Source organism: Motacilla alba, chromosome Z (genome assembly GCF_015832195.1).
Source record: "Motacilla alba alba isolate MOTALB_02 chromosome Z, Motacilla_alba_V1.0_pri, whole genome shotgun sequence".
Lineage (NCBI taxonomy): Eukaryota > Metazoa > Chordata > Aves > Passeriformes > Motacillidae > Motacilla > Motacilla alba.
The window spans coordinates 1,939,128-1,960,699 of record NC_052046.1 but is presented as its reverse complement, the minus strand read 5'-3'; the positions used below and the strand labels follow the sequence as shown (position 1 = coordinate 1,960,699).

General features: G+C 40.0%; 1 protein-coding gene across 5 annotated transcripts in view; it reads right to left on the bottom strand.

Annotated features, from left to right (window-relative positions):
• SMAD2 (SMAD family member 2) overlaps positions 1–21,572 on the bottom strand; it is a 50,025-nt gene that overhangs the window by 18,192 nt on the left and 10,261 nt on the right. For 3 of the 5 annotated variants that reach the window (XM_038124181.1, XM_038124185.1, XM_038124182.1), the window contains exon 2: positions 20,501–20,790. In XM_038124181.1, the coding sequence (XP_037980109.1) occupies positions 20,501–20,733 (233 nt within the window). In that variant the 5' untranslated portion in view covers positions 20,734–20,790. Of the gene's footprint in view, positions 1–12,814; positions 13,604–20,500; positions 20,791–21,572 lie in introns of those variants that run through there. The other 2 variants (XM_038124186.1, XM_038124184.1) reach the window with 2 other exon arrangements.

Sequence of the window (21,572 nt, the reverse complement as noted above, 5' to 3'; positions counted from 1 at the left end):
AACACGGCTGAAAATACACGTTTTGAGTTACTTTTCAGTCAGATCACTTCTCTGCACTGTAGTTATATGAGCACTACGAAGAAGGAGAGTGTAACTGTGGGTGGCAACAGCCTGCTTTTATCACAAATAAATATGTTAAATACAATAAGGCCTTTTGATATATTACTGATTATAGGTACAAGTAAAATCTTGTACTAGATGAGTTTGCCTAGTAGAGAGCAGCAGAGAGCCAGAGATGAAGGCCCATTCTCTGGCACAGGTCCAGCTCTTCACAAAAGCCAACCATCCTGAACAAGTTGCATCCAGGTCACAAGCAGCATCACAGCTCTCCCGAACGAGTGGGCAAAGAGGGATCCTGCCCATGGCTGCATCAGCAGGGCCTGCAGCCTCTCTTTTCCACATTCCTAAAATGTAGTCAGAACCCTGGGTCGCCAGAAGCTTTGCAAGGATTGGAGTAGCTGCCCTGAAGACACACGGACACCAGGGAGCATCTCTGCACTGCACTGTGTCCTTAAATATGCACCACTACTGCTGCTAAGACAGATCATCTTTACATGCAATTAGAAGAACAATCAGCAGACACAAAGCCTGCTGCATATTAATTGACACAGTGAGCTCTGACAGCTCACTACCTTTGAGAAATGGATCCTTCATACAAAGCAGTGCTCCAAAACTGCGGAGCTGTCACAGAGATTACTTGTTCCCAAAATTGTGGGGTGCATCACTGGTGTAAGCACGACGTGCCATGCATTCAGTTCACAAGGCTTTTAATACAGCACATGCAAAAGTAAAATTTCATAGCCCTTGACAAAACAAGATGAACAGGAACAGTATATTGTATTGCCAACCTCTTCTCCCTATTAATATTTAAAGCTGACAGCATATTCCACAACCTACAGGAAGACAAACAGTATCCTGAAACAGACTGTGAGACAGAGCCACAGCTTGGAATGAAGCTCAAAACACCATGGAGGGAGGACAGGCCAAGAGGCACAGAAAACTGCTCCAAAGTCATCGGTTTATATGACATGCTATCCTCTGGGATGCATATCTGCTTAGAGCTGGGATTAGTACTAGTTTTACTGTTTCTTCTACACCAGGACTATACTTAAAACTCCAGTAATGCACAATCAAACACAGAAGAAAGAGCCTGCAGGAAATCATTCCGTATGATCAATGAAGTCAGCTCAACAAAGATTTTACTGTTTGCTAGAAGAAACATCTAAAGAAATAAAGAGGTTTCTCTTTTCCTGCTGACATAAAAGATCCATTGCCCACAAGGTGCAAGACCGTCCCCTCACCACGTCGGCCAGGCAATAAATCAAGACTCTTAAAATTCACACACACGCACACCAGATCAAAACTAAATTCCTCACAACCCTAAAAACTATGCTTCAATACACAGTACTTCCATGAAAGGCCACAGTATGTGCATTCATACACAAGCCATTGCCTGACAGAGGGCAGGCATGTCTACTCATCCCTGAAAGGTGGTGCAGGAAAGGTGACTGAATTCTGAAAGATGTTTTAACCACCAGTAAAACCATCTGAAAGTAAGACAGGAGGTACGGATTTTTAATAGTGCAGAATTATTGCCTCAAAATAAACAGGCATCACTCACTCCTAAAGCTACCTTTCTGAATCATCTTAAATCTTGTGTGATGCAAAGAGTCCTTTCCATGCGTTAGTCCATAAAGATTTCAGGAGAATCAAGTACTAACATCTGCACTCATAAGTCAAGCCTTGTCTGGAAATATTCCCAGGCCCTGGAACATGATCATGTATGCTAGAAAGCAGCTAGGACATTCCCCAGCACCAGGCTGTGCCAATTATTGTTCTCCCACACAATTCCCAGGTTTGTGAGTCGCACACCATTGGGACCCAGTCACACTGGACAATTCAGATGCAGACCCCCTGCTCTGCTAGGTAAGGGTTGAACAGAATGGACAAGGCAGTTGGATGGTGCCTGGGAACGTTCCCAGGCACGTTTAATTTATTAGGAGGGAGGCAGCCAAGATGTTTCACCATTTCACCTTCAGCAAGCACTCAAGCTGAAGCCTGGAAGCTCACTTCAGGCTTTGTATTTTACCAAACAAGGGGGTTTGGTTTTGAAATCACTGTACACTGCATCACTGGTAAGCCATCATTGTTTTCAAAATATAATTTGGCTTCTGTGTCGCTGCACCTAAATGTTTCCTGTGCAGACAGTGTTTAAATATACTCCAAAACACAAGTTCAAAGCTAATGTACTTCCTCTCTCCTGGACACTTTCATTCCAAAGAGCATTTTCGCTGCTGTTCTCAAAACTATTTGTTGACAGAAACAAGTGAACATTTGGTCAACAATACAAAAGCTAGTTTATCTTTTCAACACTTTTCGACAGCAGCTCCCAATAGCAAATCACCATGTTCTGTGGCCTTTAGCACTCCATGCTTGAACAGAAGATTGTTACTTTTGCAGTTCCCACAAGTAAGTGAATTTACTATAAGGACTTCAGGGATATAAAGCACCAATTTGGCTCAGATTCCCAGGTGATGTGGAGGTCTATCAAGAGAAAACTATTTCCTAGAGAAAGGAGAAATGCTGAAAAAATATCTGCAAGGAATAAGAACTGCTCCTTGAGATCCAGTACTTTTAGGGAAACCAAATCTATCAGGTATGTGGTTAAGCTGCTACACACTAAGCCTGGGACAACTGGGGTTTGGGACTCTTTAGGACTGACCAGAGGACTGACGTGGTAAAGAAAGGATCAGACAAGTTTATACATGGTGGAATCAAAGCTACTTCTGTCAGAATCTTTCCCTGAATGGAAAGGGTTGTAAGAGCTGGTGTTCAACCTGACTTTTTATCTGCTTATAAGGAGCATCATGTCATATGATACTGTGCAGTTCTGGCAAGAAGAATCTTTAATGTGGCTATCAGCATGCAACAGTACAAACTATGCCTTCATTTCTTCCATTTCATCATTTCCTTTAACAGGAAAATCTGACTTCCAAAAAAACCTGTACTCTGGGCAAGAAATTACCTACACAGCAATGAGCTGTAGCAAGGCTTTACAATCTTCACACAAAATGCCAAAACTGACTGTCTTTATTCAGTAAGACAGAAAACACTGACATACACAAGAAAAATGTGGGCACAGGACAACCCCAGCTATTGAAGACAATCTGCAAGTATTTGTATTGCCTTATCTACATGACACAGACGATGTTCCCAGTCATTATTCCACTACCTTAGTAGAATAAGAGTTAACTGTAGGTTTACTACAAAATCTGGACTATCAAGTCCTGGTACAAATACAAGTAAATTATTGATCTGCCCACGACAAATGAACACAGAAAACAGTTTGTGCTACACTCATGAGTAAGCAATAAAATTGTTTTAATGCAGTGTATCTCAACCAGAGCAATAATGTCCCTATCAAAATCCATAACAACAAAAAAACCTACATGAAAGAAATAGTTTAAAGAAATGCACTGTACTGATCTTCATGAGTCCAAAAATACACACGGACCTCCTATCAACTGGAAGACACTGCAAGAAAGCAGTTCTTGTATTTGATATTTTTAGGTGGTAAAGGATACTGCAAAAGAACACTGAACAGGACAAGATGACCTGTGACAGCACAACCTCATCTCAGTGAATACAGAAAGACATTTGCATCATGGCTAGCGGCAGCAGCAATTGCAACTAGAAACATCAGCAGCTGGAGATGTATATACTTGGATCAATCCACAATCCCCTCACTCATGTCCAGATGCCAACTATTAAAGCCTACTGGTACTCAACATAGGCTGCTTAATTAGGATCAGTTTCTCAACGCAGTTAAAAGCCAGATGTACTGATCTGCAGATCCAAGCAAGTATGCACAAGCATTGACCAGATATTCATGGCCACAGCATCAACAAGCTCATGTCTACACACAGCACTGCACATCCTCCAAGACATTCCTGCAGCTTCCCCAAGAGCACTTGCAAAGCAGGAGATACAAACAGGGATAAAGGTGATGGATCTTGTCAACAATACTCATTTTTACACAGATATTGCTTATTTGAGGCTATAGCTGAAAAACCTGAAGCCAGCAGAATTTTAATCAGTATCCTGTGTGTGAGAGTTTTGGTGTGCACCAAAACTATCACACATGGTGCTTGGGCTGACCTAGGTATATTACAAGTTGTTGCTACCATGAATTTATTACCAATTTTTACTGAGAAACAGAATTTACAAATAACTATCCTACCACTATTTACAGTGTTGGCAACTCCGTGTGCTCAAGGTACTTTTGGTACTAAATAAAGTGCTTGCAACAAGTACAACATCAGATGAATGCAGGCAGAATCACTTCAAAGGTATTTACATATGAAGTACCAGAAACTCTATAAAGAAGTTGGTAAATATTGTCACAACTCATATATAACTGTAGTTACACATTTTTTCTTCAGTCTTGCAAGGTGGAACAGCTCTAAAGGAGCTAAAAGGCAGTGAGTTCAGTCGGCAGTCTCCTCTTTACCTGAAGTGGTAACACTAGAAATATGACAAATAAAATCTGAAATGCAAATAGCACTGTGCTAGTCAAAGCCCACATTATACAGAAAACATTACAGAGATGGTCTTGGACATTTAATTTGCTTATTTGTGAAGTATTACACTGAGCCCCTAATATCCTTCCTGAATCTTTCACATCTTTCACAATCTGCAGCCACTAAGAAGTCTGCCAAGCTCATGATCAAGGCAATCCTCTCCATTTGCCTTTCTCCTGCATCTTATAATCATGAGCCTTTCTCCCACTGAATCTAATTTGTCTGCCCCTACATTTTCTGAGGCATTTGTAGTGCTGGAGCTGTGGCTGAAATGAAAAATAATTTCAGCAATCTGTGACAGTACTCCATTTATCTCTTAAAATGAGAGATGAAGATCAAAGTCAGCTTTCCAATTCTAGAATTCTCATGCAAAATCTTCCCTGCAGAAGTGAGCCTGATGTTTGTTTTACTCAAAGACTAAACAAGAAAAAATATAACAACAACAACAAAAATGATCAGATTTTTCACTTGAATTAGAGAAATCACTTATACAAGCATGCAGGCACCTTTATACCAGCCCAACATTTACTAGGCTTACAGCATTGACTGTTATTTTGCCAAGGAGGTAGAAAAGAGGCAGAAAATTTGCTTCAAGAGCTACACCAAGCTATCCAAATTGGAGTTAGAGCAGTAAGAAATGGCCATTAGATTTATGGAACCCCTTTTTCTCATAACAAATGGGCAATGCCAGTGCTTTAGCATTGCTCATGGCTGCCTCTACAAAATTTACCTGAGAAAACAGGTTGAAGGCTGCAAATTCCATATCTGTACCTTATATACATGACCTATACCTTTGTTTTTAAAGAAATAAATCAATCTTGCTACGTAATGTCTTAGATGCAAGACTTCAGAGCAATGCAGTGAGCAGGAAACCAAGGCAGGAACCACAGCACTGACTTGGCCTCCAGTTTATCACTGGTGTGGCTACGCTGAAGCTGTGCTCCTGCAAACACACTGCCCACTATGCTCCACTGATTCTACCTTTGAGTAGAGGAAGAAGAAGAGAATCCTTCCTCTCATATTAATTACCTTCTTCCTGATGCAACTGAGATTCAAGAACAGATGAGGAGATATACCAAGCCTTTGGAGCTAGCTCAGAAATGGTCTCAAGGTCTCCAGGAATAGGAAAAACTGAATTGAAAGGCATAGGTGTAACAGAGATTAAACTAAGTCAACACTTAAAAAAGTTCACTGTCTTACAAAGATACATGTGTACATGAGTATTGTACGCAGCACAGACAGCTCCTACCAAACCTGCCTGATCATGGCTTCCTTAATTCTGGGTTTCAAATGAAAATAGGTTTTTGTGAAAATATGCTTTTATATTCTGATTTGATAGTCCTTTCTGTATACCAACAATTACCACTTTTCCGTATTACAGCCTGAAATGCCTACAAACCAGAGAGGAGCAATGCTATATTACCTGTCTTTCCAAGTAGCACCTCAACTAGCTGCATCGCCAAGTGCCTGAACAAACACACCCTAAAATGCAGTCTGGCTCACCTAAAGCCTCAACTACTGAAATGCATGTTGCTTATGTTTCTTTTCCTCTTGCTGAGGGTGACAGGGGAAAGATTTCTTGCATTATGCTGACTTAGGAAAGACTAAAACTACCTGCAATAAGGACATGAAAAGTTCCTTTCATAGGAACACAGACATATCTATCATACTCCTCCTTTGAATTATTTTGCATCCCTACAGAACTGATCAATGTCTTCACTTGCGTCTCCAGCATCCCATGTTACAGTGACACAATGTCATCTGCTCACTTAAGTGTACAGAACCAGGCACATGCATTCATCAGATGGAATGACTCAGAGCTACAGCAGTTCATTCCTGCTTGTCAATGACATCAAGTTACAGAGGTCCTGATCTCATTATCCTGCAACAGAAAATGTAAAGATTCAGTAATTCAGTATGAAATAATGATTTCTCTTCCAATCACCTGCTAGAGGTATGACCTAATAAGTTAACAAGCACCAAATAAAACCCACAGGTATTAATTCTTTTTGAAAATTACCTACGCCACTCTGTGATGGCACTTGCCCTTTAGAGGAGCTGGACAAAGGTTCTTCTATGGATACAATTCTGTGGTAGAAGCTGGGGTAGAAAAGCAGACCCCTAGAAATGTTCTGTTAAAGGGTTGCACTAGCAACCAGAGTAAATTAATATCTACATGTATTTACACATGTAAATGTGTAGGTGGATAGTTTAGGTAGTTGGTTTGCCACCAGAATCTCCCATTCTTCAAAGGAGAAACAGAGCCTGGCAAGTCTAGGAAAAGGATTCCAAGTAATGTCTTACAAAGCCCTGGACTGAATCTTCTTGCAGAACTGAAAGCACAGGTTTCTCTCACAGCACAAACTCAGCAAAACAAGAGTAAAAGTGTGGGCTGGGCACTGATCATCTGCAACTAGGGGTGCTTCCTCGAGTGTCTCTAACCCCTTAGATTTACTTATTTAAGCAACTGGCCTTACATAATTACTAAAAAAAATATAAATTTAAAAAGTCGCTTTTCCTCCTTCCCTAGAATCCAAAAGCAGACCTTTATGCTTCAAGCAGAAGACACAGATACTTGCTGAAAACTGTAACACTACCTTCTCTCCCTCCCCCCACCCCACAGTCACGTTCAAGAGACACTACATGTAGCCAAGAAAGATATATTTATGTATGTGCATATTTAGTGGAATATAAATCAGGAACCATTACACAACCTCTCATCTTTCAGAATGCTTTTACGAATAAAGTTTACATAGAACTTCATAAAGTATATTCAAAACCATTACATCAAATACAAAATGCAGCATCTGAACTGAGGAAAATGACTTAATAACCTTCCTTATAAATAGATGTATGCTAAAAAAATTAACACATCAAAATAGCCAGAAAAGCAGGAGGCACAGGATGCAATTAACCTCTCTAACACTGTGGGAAAAGAAAAAAAGTCATTGAATAACTCTCATTTACTTCAGGTTAAGACTTCAAGGATGTCCACAGGGGACATGAAAGTGGAACGTGATGTACAGGAGACACTGTAAGAGCCCAGCATCTGAGCTGCCCAGCGCTTGTTCCAGGGCCAGTAGCTAGTTGTCTCTAGCTCTGCTGAGTGCCAGGCCAACAAGTGATCTTGATGAACCATCTATGCTTCTGTTGCCTTTTTTAAAGGAACACTTCTTCCTGGTCAAATGCGCAACAAACTGCCTACATAGGCAAAAATACAGATATAAGGCTCTTCAAAGCACTTTATTATCCTTCCTTCTCCCAAATCCTGACATGCTAGCCCAGTGCTGTCAGGATAAAGCAGTCAACAACAGTCAGTGCTACCTTTACTTCTCTCTCAATGCTAGGAGACCCTGGAAGGATAGCACCTCAAAGTTCAGGAGCAATTTTCCCAGGGTGCCATGGAAACCAAGGTGAAGTAAAACATTCCTTTCTTTTCTCATTGTCCATATGAGACAGATCTGACACAGTTCTGATCAAGGACTTTTTACTCTCTGCTCAAAGGTAGGTGGGGAGTAGAGCCTGAAAACTTCTAAATGACAAGGTCAGACAACACAGAGGTGGTGTCAGGACTGAGAAATAAAAGGCATGCAGTGCAGCTCAGCCTCCTTCAAGACTCAGCAGGGAGTTGGCCACAAGTCTTATGCTCAAAGACCAAAGATGTGGAGCATCCAAAAGCAGCCCACGGAAATCATGAGCTAACAGCTTTGCTGGGAAACTTGCCCTGCAGTTCTCTACTTCCAACCAAACACCACAGCTTTCAGCAGCTCTGCATCTCACAAACACTGAAGCAGTCTAACTGCAGATAAGAAGAACCTAAACATGGAAAAACTGCCCCCAGTCACATGTTCCAAAACAGACATCAAAACCAATCACTCCTAGATGCCCTGTATCTAGTGAAGATGACAAGTGTACAAGAGCATTCATAATGGCAGCTCTCTAAAGACTAACCAAGGGGTGGAGAGACCCCCCCCCCCCCCCAAAAAAAAAAACAAACACAAAACCCCCCCCAAAAACCTATTACCATATGAACTCACAAGCACTGAGGACATGGATGTTTATGCTTTAAGATGGCATTCTTGGAATGGTAACTTGGAATTCCTACACTGGTTTTACTTTTTACGCTATTATATCCAATAAAGGTTTTCTAACTCCTGCAGTTTCACATCTTTAGAAACATAAACTACTTTATGATAACATCAGGCAGTGGTTAAGATGACACCCGGTGCATTTTCACAGGTTAATGCTGTATCATACCTGAAAATCAGTAACATCCAAGCACAAAGTACCTGTATATGAAGACCTATCCACCACAGTATTGGCTGACATATCCACAGCAAATTGTATTGGCTGACATATCCACAGCAAATTCAAATAGCAGACAAATCTCACACAAGATCATACTCCCAAAAGACATTAAAAAATGACTTTTATCTCAAGTTCTCTAACCGCTGTTAGTCACAGTAGGTGTGGTGAAAGCCTTCCCCACAAGCTAACAGGTACAGCTACCAAGCAAGGGCCAAGTCAAGTAATTTTTCTCGAGGAGTCTCTCATCCTCCAAGTGGGTGAGTGGCTGATGCTACCACCTGCGCGGGCTGTTTTACAGCTGATAGACAGCTGAGAAAACATGAGATGTTTTGATTAACCTTCTCAAACTACGGTGCATTTGGGATAGTGAAGGGGAGAGATCAGCCCTCCAAGTTAACTGTCCACAGCCCTCAAAAGTATGGTACCTTGGCAAAAAGATTACTCTTGGAACAAGAGTTACAGGATCTTTAAATACCTCATTTCAAACTGAACTTTCCTCTGGGCAGCCCCTATGAGTTACACACCCATCTCAGAACCCCAAGAAGAAAAACAGAGGTTATACGCTATGAAATGCTCAATGCAGGGAGGCCACCACAATCCCTGCTGCAGCCCAAGCCATGCACACCTGGCAGAAAACTGGTGAAGCAGAGAATCCATTGGCCTTGATCCATATCCCAAACAACAGACTGTCTTTATGAAAACAAAGAAATACCAACTATTATATAGCTAAATTATAAGTGTTTCCTATAAGGAATTTCAAATGAAGTTAAAGTTTGACCCTTAGAGAAAACGTGCCCAAGCAACACACTGAGGCTGAGAGCTGAATGGTACTTGTGACATCACTTTTTGCCAAAAAAATGCAAAGTTATGTCTGACAGTGCCCTCACCAACACTGACAATGCCCATATTTCAAGACAAAAATACAGAAAACTCACAACTAGCAAGGAAGCCACAAAAAGCCTTGAAGAGTTGCATTGTTCAGATAGAAGAGTTAAATAAGCCATTATTTTTAAAATGCACTTTGCATGTTTGCTTAGATATTGCATTACTTTGTATGCATTTTGTAAGACACAATCAAGAAGGTAATAGCCAAGGTGCCTGACTACAAGCCTCTACTCTCCTCAGGCCCAGAAGAGAACATGGAACCCTGCAGCAGATACCGTCATCAGAAAGTTGGAATATGCAGGAGAAATCTCTAGAGTAAGAACCAAAGTTACTTCCTGAGCTTTGCTGACTAGAGCTTAGGCAGAAAGGACATGTTAAGACCTTGGCCAAGTCCTGAAGTCTTCGACATCTTGCTCATGATCCACACCCACAACACGCATCTGAAGACTGTGCCCACAAGTGCTCTTGCCTCACATCCAATTGCTTAACAGGTAAAGCACTTTCCCAGGACATCCAACAGTTTCTTTTCCTCACTCCACCTACCAGAAGTCAGCCCTGATCTAGCACCACCTGCCCTCTGCTGAGGTGGCTCTCTCTGTCCTATGGCAGCCAAAAAGATGAGAGCTTCAAAGGCTCAAGGAACACTAACGTTTAAGTTAACAAATACATGGATTTTGCTGGAAGGGAAGCTGCTTAAATCCTTCTTGGAATGTCTGTGGTTGTTGGCCAAAACATTGCGGGGCTCCCAGAGGATCAACAAAAACTCGGCACTCAACTCCAGTAAAAATGTCTTCCCATCAGCAAACAGAATGACAGAATTTTTTTAATGACTGCCATTAATGCAGCTTGCACTAGGTAGAGCCCTTCTGTTTTCCTCCTATATTCATCAAATTGAGACAAACAGTGGACAGCAAATTTTTGGGTACTAAGTGTGTTTAGACAAGGCATCAATCTGCAAGACAGCTACATGGCAAGACAGCTACAAGACAAACAGAACATTCAAAATTAAAACACAAAAAAAGCATTTTTGTTCTTGGCTTTGTGGAATTCAGGGTTATGGACACATGTGAATTCCTTTCCCTGGTACAACTGTTCAGTTTATATTCAAGTTCCCCCCACTGTAGCAGAAATGGCTATTTATGACATAAAGAGAGTAAAGAATTATCAGTGAGCTTGGGTGACTGGAGGCTGTGCTGCTGCAGGTTATGCAAACACTGCAAGGTTCAGAAGCCTCTCCTGAAAAATGTAGTTAGAGCCCATGAGATGAACATTTGAGTAGTCTGTTAGAGACAAGGCTTTTCCAGCCAAACACCTGAGTCAAAAACCATTTCAAACACAACTTTCTGTGCCACAAAGCTGCAAGATTCCATACCATATTTGTATAAGCCTTTCTTCATGTTCAAACCTTCAAAACTACAGCACAAGTTGAAATTATTTCAGGCATCAGAGGAACTCAACCTGAAGCCTTCCACAAAACTAAGGGGAAGTAAAGACCAGTTCTGGGAGGCAACTCACTAACTGAACCAAACAGTAACTTTGAAATTCTGCATTTAAGCTAAACTGAGTGTGCTTCACTTACACCAGGCTTTTCTCTACTCAGCACTCAAGAAAAGAACAAACCAAGCACTGAAAAAGGGGCCTGTTTACCTACAATTATGAGTGAAGATTCTAAGTGAAAATTCTCAACTCTAGTTCTAAGACTTGCTTGTACATTTTGTAATGAAAAGTCACAGTTTGGAGGATCTTTTCTGCACAAATGCTGAAGTCAGATTACTGTGCAGCACTTGTTCGAGGGGATTTCCCCAACCTCATTGTTCTTCTGCCAATTTTAAAGCATATGCAGCGAGATGTGAACTTACTCCAGCTCCCGATTGTTCTCTTGTATCCTGCCAGTCGGCTTCAAACAATGCAACATGACAGAAGCCAAAGAAAGCTGTTCATGATGAGACTACAGCATTGTACACAGTAAATTTTAGAAGCTTTCCACCAATCAGCAGTGCAACTGAGTCAGAGTAGGGGAAAAAAAACCCAAGCAGTAAACAAGACATGGGAAATGACTTTTATTAAATTAGCAGGTGTACATTACAAGTGGGATTAAATCAGTAGGGAGCCTATTAACCAGCTATTTGTGTTCAAAGCTGCAGCAGTAAAGGAACTGTAGTATCTTGTTTAGCCTATAAATTCCTCCTAGCCTAACAGCCTCAGCGACATATTTGGGAAGTTTCTCATACAAAACTGGGTGGGTTGTCATAAAACATTCACACTAGTAAAAACAGCACTCAGGTGTTTTGTTACAGTACCCAGAAAACTAAAATGGCTGACTGCTACAGAAGAATATAACGAGGAGAGGAATCTTCACCATACTGAATAGCTGGCCAGCTATAAAGGCATAAGTTACCACAGCAAGACAGGAAATAGTTTAGCATGGACTGGATAAGGACTGATTCCTTTATTGGAGAAAAAATAACTATTTATGAGATAATTTTGGGGTCAGTATTGACAATAAAGAACAGTCAATGTATTTTTTTTGAGTGACTAATACGTCTCCTTAATGGCAGCATGAACAGTCAAGATGCAGGTATTAGCCTTCCTAGTCAGAGCTTTCTACCAGAACCTACTGTGCAGGTAAGTTGCTAAAGTAAACACAAGCAGCCTCAGCATCAGTTGTTAACCTGACAATTAACTGCATATCAAAAATTTAAAAAAACCACCAAAATTAAAAAAAAAAAAATCAAGGAAGCTTTAACACTTACTTTAACACTTATTTTTGATTCAGACTTTTCCTGCTTTTTACCAGTAAGGCAATCCTAATGAAGAGGAGCATCAACTTAAAGAACTTTCACAAATCCTAACCACTCACATTCTCACCCCCAAATTTGCTTTCACCTCACTGATACTCCAACAGCAAAAAATACTTTAAGCTTACTCTCTAAACAATTAATATGCCTTATAGCAGTGAAGGTGGCATTATTAAAATCCTTAAAAATATATATCTCCATTCATTGACAGAAAAGTAACAGCAAATTAGAAACTTAGGTTACCTGGGAAAAGGCAGGAAATCCAAGGCCCGAATCCACATTCCCCCAGCCTTTATCCAGAATTCCAGTTAGTATACAATGTAATCCTCAAAATTCAACATCTCTTCCTTCTGACTCGAGAGACAAGCTCCTTTAAACTATACAGCATTTTGCTACTTGCTAAGTATTTCTCACATTTGTATTTTTACACACTGACCTAGCTCAAATGACATGCCAATACTCTCTGCTTGGCACACCACCTCTAACAAATTATGTGGGTAAGTCACATGGCTTCCTGAATTGCACGAGCTTAAAACTGGCAGCCCTAAGTATCTTTGTTTAATACTCTAAGACTTCCTTTTTCAGGATGACATCATTGTAAGAGGCTGTAACCTGAGCTGTGCCTACACTAAAGCTTAACCTCAGCTACAGCAATTCAGTCCTCACCACCAGCCACAGCTGTGCCACAAAACAAGTTAACAGTTATGTTTTAGTATCTGTAATTAAACCTCACTCAATTACACTTGAACACAATTGCTATTCTTAATTTCAGTAAGAAGTTCATCCCATTCCACCCTCTGCCATGGGCAGGAACACCTTCCACTATCCCAGGTTGCTCCAAGCCCTGTCCAACCTGCCCTTGGACACTGCCAGGAATCCAAGGGCAGCCACAGCTTCTCTGGGCACCCTGTGCCAGGGCCTGCACACTCTCATAGCCAGCAATTCCTCCTCAATATCACATCAAACCCTCCCCTCTGGCAGTGGGAAGCCATTCCCTGTGTCCTGTCACTCCAGGCCCCTGTCCAAAGTCCCTTTCTTGAGGCTCGTTTAAGGTATCGAAAGAAGCTCTAAGGTATCCCTGAAGAGAAACTATTCCAGTAGGAGGTGGCAGTAGAAGAAAACAAAGCCATCAGACAAAAGAAAGCATTACATTGTGCTCATATCCATCCTGCGTCCTACTCCACATATGAAATATTGCAACATCATTAATAAAATAGGAGAAAACAAAATTTGCTTTTAGACTGTAATGCGGGAATTATATTGAAAGGGTTAATAAAAGAAGGAATAACAGTATTTAACATGATAACACTACCAACATTGCCATATTAGTTGCTAAAGTCTAGTTTAGACATTAGGTTTCGGGGAGCATTGAAGTCAATCCTCATGTGAATTTTTATTTCCCACTGTATGCCCATGCAACACCTAAAGGTGTTTTGCAGCCCTGAGTTTGAACAGGTCATTTTACATAATTGGGACAGCATCCTTTTGTCTATAACCACATCCTTTAGTTCTTTTACAGAGAACAATATTTAAGTTCCACCATAATTATGGGAATGCAGAATAAGGGCAGTTTGATCCTCCTGCTACACCTTTCTAGTGAACTCATCTGAAGTATTCACAACACCAGATATCATAAGGAAAAACACAAGATTATGAAGCTAATCTTGGCCAATATCCCCCAAAATCCCAGCTGTTTCTTGCCATACTTTCAGAAAAGATTTCTTTGGCTTTGTTCTAAAGAATGTTTTTATTGAAATTCCAACAGGAGAAAAACAGAGGGGGGTCTGCTTCATCCTCAATAATCCTGTCATGAGAAAAGGGAGTCACAGTTTATCAACAAATTATTTGCAAGCATATTATTCCTGTAATCTCAGCAATAAAAATAGTATTTTAGTGAAAACTTTGAAGCATTGTCTAAAATATCTATGCATATTTTTGAAAGATGTTCAACTATAGTTTTCATGCATTTTCATCTAAACCCAACTGAACACGTCCAGACTGAGAAACATTACATGGTTTGAGGACATTTTTTATATATTAAACTATGATTAAGAATAACTGTCCATCCCCAGCTTGAATAGTGAATGATCCCATCTCTGCTACAAACCCTCAGAAAGTGCCAAATTTTCTTTCTGGGAAAACAGACTTCACCTCTGTCTGGATTGCAATGTTCTTTTAGGCTCTACTATGCCAACCCAAGTGCCTTCCACTCTCCTGTTCACTAACTTGCTCATAGCTCAGCAGATGTTGGGAACTCTCCTAGAACAGTTCCCAGAGAAACTTTCCCTGCTCCCCAGTTTAACTGCTGAAATCACCCATGGCTTTAACCTGAGAGGAAACAAAGGAGTACCTGCACTGCCCTCCTCTGAAGTAACCTATTTTGGGGAAAGATATTAAAGCCTGAAAACAATCTATTCTAGAAGCTTGACAACTCTGCTCTATTAGTGATCAAAAGCATTCCTAAAACTGGGTTACTGCACGCAGCTACGTGATCACTTTCCTGACAAATATCCCCAAGAAATTCAAGAAAACATGCTAACTGGGAGAAGGTTTGTTTTTTTCAATAAAAACTTTGCTCTTTACACCTAAATTTACTTTTTACTCAGTTATGTGAAGAAAAAGGCATCAAAAAAGCATAATTTTAAAAGATTTGCTTTCAAACAGCAGTTCCAAGCCAGTTTATCTTTGAGCAGGGTATTTCTTTGCCCAGTGTACTCCTGCTGTTAACTCTTCTGTAGACACTGTGATCTGCACCCCTAAGTTCCATGTTCAGAGGCTCAGAGTAACTAATAAAGAAAGCCAGCCTCCAGAAAACAATTTTAACAGGTGCCATAAGCCGTGCCTAGGCCCCTTGTCTTATTCACAGCAGGGAATGAGGAAAGGGCTGCGGGGCAAGCAACCAAAGGAATAACATTTATATAACAGAAAAACATAGTTTCTTCAAAGGATTTTAATCGAGTCAAATGGCCTTGTTTGCATGCGTTTGACAAATTTTCATCAGATTCTGCAGTTTTAAGTATTGAAGCATTGCAGAGTACATTAGAAATACAGCAAAATTAAGATATACTGGATTTATTTCCTGGATACTTTAGGCAAGCCTAAAAGAAGTTGTGTCAATACCATCATTCACTCTTCAGCATCAAGAGCAGTCTTTCAGGCTCAGAAGTCACATGGATATTTATTTCACAAAAAAAGCCCTAACCAAACAACAGCCAAACCCAAAAACACTACTGCCTTCAGATGCAATCAATGCATGCTACTGTGTTTTTACATTTTTAGGAAAGAATATCAGAAAGGTATTCTGAATGCAATGCTTAAAAAACACCTTATTTCCCCAGAACAATCTGAGTGTGACCAATTCCATGGGAGCAGTTAAAAAATTTACCAGCCTTAACTATAGGATGAAGTGAAAGCCATGCAAGTATGGCTTTAAATTATTTGAAATATTACTACTTCCTCCTAAAAAACTCAAAGCACCATCAACATTAATGAAGTTGAACAGTAATTCCAACCAATCATCTCATTCGTAACTGTCTGCTTCACATTCCCAACACTCCCTCACTATCTTCCACATTCCCAAAACCATGGAACCCATTGGAGGGTTTTCTCTTTGATTCTGAATGGTAGAAAAATTCAGAATCCAGCTCATATTGGAAGCAGAAGCCAGGTGCTTTAGAAAGCTAACTATGGACTGCAAATTCCATAGATCATCTACATTCTTACTCTTATCTCTAAGTCAAAATTGGGAAGCTGTAAAAAAACAAGCAAAAATAAGCTTCTAAAAACCATGGCACAGAGAAGCTCTCCTCATGTTAAACAAGAGGGACAGAAAGCACATGTAAGACCAGGTAATACTAAAACTCCAATGGCAAGGCAGGCTGAAAAGCAAGAGCCTGACACGAGTATTAGCCCTTGCTCTGCTCTGGAAGCAACTGCTGCATTTCACCTGGGACTCTGAGGCACCTGCAGGATATCAGCACCCCAGCAGAAAGTCTCTGAGCTGCTGTTTCAGAAAGCTGGGCATTTAAACCTCACTTCAGCCAAAAGTCTGTCAGAGGGCTTTCCATCAACTTTCAACATTGCTCTACTTTTGTGATGCAATTTAATATAAAGCAGCAGTAAAATTTACCTCCTCTGCAAGAACTAAGGCCCCCAATTAAAACTGAGATTCAAGTGTTAACTACAGTTCCACATACAGCATCAAAAGCAACTATATATTATAACTGTAATACGACTACTGCTATTAATGTCAACAAAAATTTGCTCAGATTCAATGCTTCCCTTCCCTTAGGCTTTGGTTTTTTTAAAATTTATTTCCAATTTTAAAAATAAAGGAATTACAACAGTCCGGGCCAATATTATCCCAAACCTGATCCAACCAAACTCTTTTTACTAGTTGTACATTATAAGGTGCTTTACAAAAGCAACTGCTTTTTGGTTCCATTTAAAAGAAGCGCAAATAAGGCACGAAGCATATATTTTCTCTTTTTAAGACAGAAAAATGACTCAGCTGATCACATCAAAATACTGGGATGCTGAAACTAGTTGTGTTTTCATACTTTGGATTCCAATTTTCTGTGCTGTTACCACTGAAAAAACTTTTTAAATGAGAAAGATAAGACTATCAATATGCCAGCTGATTATTCACTACATGGTTGTTAAATGCGTGGATTTGGTTTGTTAAATGCTTGGATTTCAGCCACCACTAGTTACAAAGCATTTATGGACTGGGTTTTGAGGAACCAGGTCTAGTGGAAGATGCTTCTGCACATGGCCATGGCAGGGGAGTTGGAGCTAGATAATCTTTAAGGTTCCCTTCAACCCAAACTAATCTAGGATTCTGAGATTCAAAAGAATAATCCAGGCTAGGAAGGAAGAAACTGCTCCATTAGAAGAAGGATGCTCACACTGCTTCTCCACTGACTGCATCTTCTGCCCATGTCAAAACTGCATGAGAGAGGATGAAGACAAGTTCTTAAATGCCACCAAATTCATTATGTATTTTAGAAAAGTGAACTCACGTGCCAACGTTTAGTTTCAGAATACACAAGGATTATGTGATTAGAATCCCACTGGCTTGCTGGGAGGATTCAGCAAGATAACTACAAATTACTTAGAGGGCTAGTGTCAAAAGGACTTCTGTACTTATTTAGCCTCTGCTCTAGATTACTGACCCACTTATGAAGAGCTAAGCAGTCCTGCTGTGCAATGCCAACACCCACTCCATCTGTTTGCTTCTGCTTTCTCAGAACCTCCATTAGTCTCGTAAGAAGTTGTGTTAATTACCACATGAGCAGCTTTAGTGTAGTACACACAGGATCAGCCTCCCTTAGTGTGCAGTCACCTTGACAAACAGCACAGGAGCAGAATAAACCTGATTCAGCACGATTATCAATGACACAGTAAGAAACGCAGATTTCTGAGTAGGTGATTTAATACAACTTTTGTTCAAGCTGCTACTCAGTTTCGTGAAAAGTCTGTGGGAGTTTGGACGCTTTAGGTTTCAATGATGAAAAGTATACCAGAGTTAAACACTGTATCAAACCCTCTGGAAATCTCCCAGGGGACCAGAAACTTGTGAAATTGCAACTGAAACTTTTTTTAGGGAATAATGCAACAGTGACAAGCTGAAGCATCCCACGGCAGTTACCGATACCTACGCCAAATTAAAAAGTAGTAAGTAAAACTAAAGCTAGCTAAAAAAACCAACACGCACAAAAACCCTCCCTGAGCAGAACAACATTGGAAAGCTAGCCCAGCTGTCACATCAGAACTGCATCTCAGCAGCTTGGCACCACAAACTTCCTGCTGACTAGTAAGGAAAAAAGTTTCAAATTCAGCATTTTATTATTTATCCCTGCTGATCTGCAGATCTTTAAGACATTCATTAAAGTGGGTCTCAAGCAGTGGTTTCATTAACTTACTAAATCCAAGAACAGAATCTCCAAGAAGTCATTAGAGAACTGAGTTGACATTCATTATTTCTTGGGAACTCCAACTACTGCTGTCAAAGTGAAGCGTTATCAACAATACAGAACCCAGCTATGAAATTAAAAAATTCTGTATGGCACCGCTGGCAGCCCTGATATCACCCTGCCCCTTAGTGCCAAAAATTTTTTTAATTTAAAATTAAACCCTGTATAATAGCCAACACCAACTGAAGAACTCTTCCTGGCTTACTCCTAAGGTACTCAATAGGAGTAAAATCCAGGTCCAGTTCTTTTTACAGCTGAGTGGAGGACAGAGAACAGCAAGAACTGCTGGTCACAGAATATCTCTATTCCATTTTAAAGAATTATTTATTATGTCTACTTTAGCACAAAAGGTCATGAAAGCATATTCTACGAGTAGATTAGTCTACTCAAAAATAATGATGTATTAGAATACTGTTTGTATCTTCTAACAAAATTCATTGTAGACATCTATTTTTCTGAAACAGCAATATCTACTGCTGCAGTCTCCCTGCAGGGGGGGTCTATAAAATCCAAGAGTTCCAGAACCTAGGTACACATTTTTATATCAAGTGTGTTTAACGTGTGTCATATGAAACAACTTCCAATTAAGCACCTCATCTCAGTCTCAGTAAAGACTCACTAAATACACAGAGTCATCTCAAGAAATATAAAACCTTACAGGTTCCAATCTTAGTCTGCTGATAATACACTAGGACAAGAAAGCGCTAATATTTTTTAATCTATTGTTTCCATCTGGCAAAAGGAAGAAAGCAAAAGGGAAAACCAGAAATTTTTGGGTATATTCTAGGGAAGAAAATACAAGCAGAGGGCAGCATTAGAAACAAAATGTGAAGAGAAAAGAGGAAAATAAGAATTAAAATAGACATTTATTCAGGGTATACTCATGACTTTCCCAGACAGCTGTGTCAAATCGAAAACAGAATGCTGAAACCATTATCAGATAACAGCTACAACACATTTGATACATGGAATCATTAGTGACACCAGTCAAATCTAGCTTGCGCTATGATTAATACAAAGTTTAGAAGTAGCTAGGATGAACGCACTTATCCAGAAATGAAGATCATAAACCAGATGTAGTTCCTCTCCCCTATAAATAATTTTAGTGTCAAGTGACTTAAGTGCTCAGAAAAGTGAAACCCTCTAACTTTTCCAGGGAAAAACACACCTGTGAAGTGATTTGATGCTTCTGTCACACACAATGAGCCTGCCCAGGCCCCCCAGTGGGATTTCAGTGCAACATGAATCAAGAGCAGACTGCATTATACTTACAAACATAACCCTTGCTCTCGCACAGCAGTTGCTATGAATTACGCTGGGAAAGTCAAAGGGGTAGAATGCAAGTTGTTCATCTAAATCTTTACACATATCAGAAGAGCAATTCTAGAAATACCCCAGATTATTAAGCAAAAACTGTTTTCATTAAACAATAACAATAATTACAGTAAATAAACTGGTCTTCAGACAACCTGCCTCCAAAGATAAAATTTCCCTTCAAAAGGGAGAATGGAGGCAGCTTGTACCATTTAAACTAGCAGATACAACTGAAAGTAATTAGATTACTGAAGTGTTGACCAAGGAAAAACTAGTCTTTTGGTATTTTTTCAAGTAAGAGTGTTGGCTCAAGCATGCCCCCCTCCCCAGGTACAGACAGGGTTATTAAATAAAAGCATGAGGCAGTGCTACAAACTAAGAGCAGTGTTAAATGTCATTCGAATACACAAAACCGGGATCCTACATATCAATGAAAACTGAAATGTAACTAAATCGTGACTTCACAAAGCAAGTGATTCCATTATAAGCAAGCACCATATTAATCCAATACAGGTTTTAAATAATTTTAAAGAATCGAAAGCATGCAACTGTTTTTCAGTCATTTGTACACAGAAGGTCTGAGCATCCATTTAGTCATTTCCTAAGTGGCTGTAACAATTTCAAATAAAATAGCTCTTACCTTGGTATTGTCACACATTTTGTATTGCAATTCTGAGTGGTAATTGCCTTCTCAAGCTCATCCAGCTGTCCTGTTTTCTTTAGCTTCTTGACCAAGCTTTTCACTGCTTTCTCACACCACTTCTCCTCCTGACCATTCTGCTCACCACCACCAGCCCCTGCGGTGCCACCAGCGGATTTTTTCCACCCCAGAAGTCTCTTCACAACCGGTGGAGTGAATGGCAATATGGACATGACTCTCACCAGACAGGACACTCAGCAAGCAATGAACTGGAGATTCCCACCTGATCCCTAAAAGCACAAACCAAAACAAGAGACACGTTAGCGCTGAGGTTGCACATGAAACAAATACCTGTCTGCCTTAGGACCTTTCATCCTTTCACTGCCAAATGCCACAGGATACTGCATCCCAAAAAAAGAAAAAAAAAAACAAAAACAAACAAACAAAAAAAAAAACCTCAGATGTAGTCTGTATCACAGGTACTTCATCAATAAAGATCAAGTTTGCTGCACTCTTCAACAGCTAACACAGACCAAGATTACTATTGGAATAGAAAATAAATTTTTTTCTCAGGTCTTCCCTGACTAAAGCAAACTTCAGCAAATACAGAAGGTAACTTGAGTCTAGCTTTGTACCTAGATGAGCTGGTTTAAGTAATTTGTTAATCTTTTCCCCAAGTGATTGACAAATTGCATACACATATATGCATGTTCTGCTCATCTCCAAATTAATTTAGCAGATGAAATTGTGTTTGGAAGGTGATTTAGTCATTATGGCTTGACAGAAACCTTCCAACAGCCAGCCATTTCACAAACCTTTTCTCATTTTGTCATGTTTTAAATAACTACCAATTTTTTTTCCATGGGGGGACACCAATTTCAAATTCTCCCTAAGTCTAGTAATAAGCCTATTCCCCTCTAAAATTCAATGGTCTAGAGATAATAAATCCTCTCAAATGGCAGCCCTTAAAATCAACTCTTTCAAAATTCACTAAAGGAACAGTTAAAATCTTAGTTTGTAGTCATCAGGGTAGTAGAACTGTCTGTTTTCACTTTTAAAAGTCTTTCATTCA